The sequence below is a fragment of the Lytechinus variegatus genome, chromosome 17, assembly GCF_018143015.1.
Source record: "Lytechinus variegatus isolate NC3 chromosome 17, Lvar_3.0, whole genome shotgun sequence".
Taxonomy (NCBI): Eukaryota; Metazoa; Echinodermata; class Echinoidea; order Temnopleuroida; family Toxopneustidae; genus Lytechinus; species Lytechinus variegatus.
Genome location: NC_054756.1, coordinates 15,768,235 through 15,771,703, shown reverse-complemented (window position 1 = coordinate 15,771,703; position 3,469 = coordinate 15,768,235). Strand labels below are relative to the sequence as shown.

General features: G+C 40.1%; 1 protein-coding gene across 1 annotated transcript; it reads right to left on the bottom strand.

The window, feature by feature from the left end:
* Positions 1-215: 215 nt before the first annotated feature.
* On the bottom strand, positions 216-2,371 carry LOC121431377 (allatostatin-A receptor-like). Its single transcript, XM_041628921.1, has one exon. It carries the CDS (start codon positions 1,521-1,523, stop codon positions 507-509), a length of 1,017 nt encoding a protein of 338 aa, XP_041484855.1. The 5' UTR covers positions 1,524-2,371; the 3' UTR covers positions 216-506.
* Positions 2,372-3,469: the final 1,098 nt, after the last annotated feature.

Below are 3,469 nucleotides of genomic sequence, written 5' to 3'. Positions count from 1 at the left end.
TAAAATCCTAACTATGCCTATGGATTCATCTTTATGTGATTTCGTATGGTTTCGGACAAGGTGACCCCTGCAGACGTATCTTGGTCCGTTACCTGTCATACAATATTTTCCATAACATAAATCTACGGGAATCGTAACGGTTCAATTTGGTAATAGAAGTTGTGCATTCGTTAATAGGGAGCTATTGCAACGAGGCCGGTTTCCGCAACGTAGTAAATCTATTGAAAATGGAACTCAAAACACAATGGACAGCTGAGAGTTTTTTTTTGTCGGAAGATGGTGGACCGATCGATGGACAGCAGATGGTCCCAAGATTCGCACCAGACGAAAAACTGCAAAATATGCCGTTTGTCTAGAGTTCAGGACGACGCTGGTGTTTTGATTTACCGATTTTCGACAAAGACTTCTTTGTATTTAAGGGCTTTTGACAATAGAATCTCTTCGTTCCAAAAGGCGTCTGCGTAGTTGTTGCGAAAACTCCTTTTTATCCCGGTGTGACGGGGGTTTTACACAGGAGACGGTGTCATAGTCATTTCCATCATCTGCGCCTGGGTCCTGTCAGACGTCCTCCGACAAGTCACCGCCTCTTTCACAGCCCGACGAAACACAGGCAGACATATCGAGTAGATGATTGGGTTGGTGGTGGCACCGTTCAGGAATGACAATTTAAGGAAGACTTGTTGGAAGACCTGCTCGGTGTAAGCCCGTGAGAATACACGCAAGCGGTAAAGAAAGATGCCGAGTTGGTCGGGTGTCCAGAGGAGCATGAACGTCGCACAGATGAAGATGAACATGATAGTGAAACGACGTTGAATTGCCCGGAGTTGCGTCGGCCGTCGGCTCCTGGAAGAGTCAATAGTATCAGCATGGTGAAACCGTTCCCGTCTGAAAGTTATTATGATCTTGATACTGGTATACACCATGATGATTAGTGGACAGACGAACTCCACAACGAAGAGGACAACGGTGTAGACAACTGCAGAGCTGCGGGACCGGTATACAAAGTCGCATCGTCCACACGGTCCGACTACATTCCACAAGAGCTGCGGAAATCGTAGAACCGAAGGGAAGACCCATATGGCGGCGATCGTGTACTTGACGTTGCGGTTATGAACCCTTGCTCTGTAGATGAAGGGGTGAACTATTGCCAAGAACCGTTCGATGGCAATCACGGTTAGGGTATAGACGGACGCTCTAAAGGAAACCCAGAGGAAGAACCTCGATTCTATGACGTGACAGTAGAATTCTGCCCAAGGACTTCGCGGTAGGTTCTCGTACTCCGGTAAGGGCAAGATGAAAACTGCGGTTAGAAGATCCGCCACGGCCAGACAGACGACGAGGCGATTGATTGGGGTGACCTGGGTGCGACTCAGCCGGTGCTGGATGTAGATGACGAGAGAGTTTCCGATGATGCCAATAAGAACGAGGAAACAGACGACACCATCAAACCATTCGAACGGCTTTCCGCGAGCGCGCCATTTGCCATCTACTTCAAAATCTGTGCAGTTCGTGAAATTGCCCATCTCGATAAGTTTGTTTAGTGCTAATTCAGTGCTAAGAAATGCTGTATACGAAGAATTAATGAATCCATGCAGATCAATACGGGTGTATGTGTCTAACTTCGATGTTAGGTGTTTTAGATCCGTGAACGAACACCAACAACTTTCAAACCAGACAATGCCAGGGATCTAACCGATGATAAATCCGAGCTACATTTTGCATTTTATACAAAACACACCTCAAGACAACATGCTCTTCTTAGTTCCAGTTATAAAACGAGAGGTGTTATCAAGCAAATTGTTGGTAGTGATGGGTAATAAAGAGTAATTAAACAATATTTTTTTTATTAAAGCAATGTAGAGAATCATTTAACGGGTAATGTATTACGCTGAGTGTCAATAAAAACTGAATCTCGCCTATCAGGTTGTCTGTTGGACTTTCAAAACATAAATTTAAGCATATTTTGTGCGTCCATAAAATTGAAAGGAATTTGATATGGACCAATCAGCTATTGAAAGTTTTCATTAGAACACTTGATTCAATGGGTATTGATTCAATTGAATCAATACAAGTGTTGATACATTATACCTCTCGGTTATATTCATGATCTTGCAAAAAGGATTGTTTTCATCAATATTGATTTCCTGTTATCATTTCCTTTCTTCGTTTTTACTCATTCGATATCATTTATTATTTAGAAGCAGAACGCATATTCCTACACTGGTATGTTTTGTTTTGTCTTTCTTGTCATAAGTTCATATTCGAAAAAAAAGTAGGGAGCTTTCGCTTCCACTGCGCAGGACGGATTCAAGAACATAAAAAGGGTATTGTCAAATAACCTGCATGATAATGAACCAATCAAGTATTTGTCTAAAATTAGTGAATCAAACCTCTAAAATTAGTGAATCAAACCTCTAAAATTAGTTAATCAAACCTCTAAAATTAGTGAATCAAACCTCTAAAATTAGTGAATCAAACCTCTAAAATTAGTGAATCAAACCTCTAAAATTAGTGAATCAAACCTCTAAAATTAGTGAATCAAACCTCTAAAATTTGTGAATTAAACCTGTTGTTTCGTCCATGGACTGGACAAAAAACATATTTGCATTTTTTCGTGAGCACCGAATCTTCATGATCTTGGGGCGATCTGCTGTCCCGGCCGGCTCACCAGTTTTCGACAAAGACCTCATGAAGCTCTTCATTGTGATTTGACGGGCAGTTTGCAGAATCTCGTCTCCGTTGCAATTGCTAAAGCTTGCTAATATTCAGAAACAGAACGCATTGGCCTGCATTTTTGTTCTTGTCGTAAGTTCGTATTCGAAAAAAAATTGTTGAGTGCAACGATGAATGAAAAATAAAAACTGCCATGCCTTGTCTATTATTAGTTCGATTCAAGTTAAGTATCAATTTCCTTTTGATATCATGTATCACACCGTAATGATGACATATGATATGGGTCTCTATTACTGACTATCACTATGATTTTCATATTATATTCTCATTGAGTTGAAGATAAGGCATTCTCTCAACACTCTGCGAACCCAAGATAACGAAAACGTTTACAGTGTTTATAATTATGTACGCTTCCTGTAACATGAGTGTTATCGAGAAAACCTATTTCACCGTCATTGATAAACCTCCATTACTGTAATTGAAAGGAAAATGTTCTCTACAAGCATGACAAGCAGCACGCCAGATCGGCCAGAACACATTAAATTGATACTCAAATTAGATTATTTTATGATTTAAACAGATAGTGTAATATCAGCCATACGAAAATGAACATTTTATCAAGACTGGTTGAGCAATAAAACAGTTATTAAAATTGAAATTTTGGATTATTTTGGTGAAACGTGCATGCAATCATGCATGTCCTCGTGAATATATCATAATAGGGCTGACGACGTCATATTCACACTAATGTATGAAATGTAATTTTTTATATTCCCTGCTGACATTATGTTACAAT

What these genes read in the sequence shown, in the direction of transcription:
- LOC121431377 (XM_041628921.1), bottom strand. Translation starts at nt 1,523, where the DNA reads ATGGGCAATTTCACGAACTGCACAGATTTTGAAGTAGATGGCAAATGG.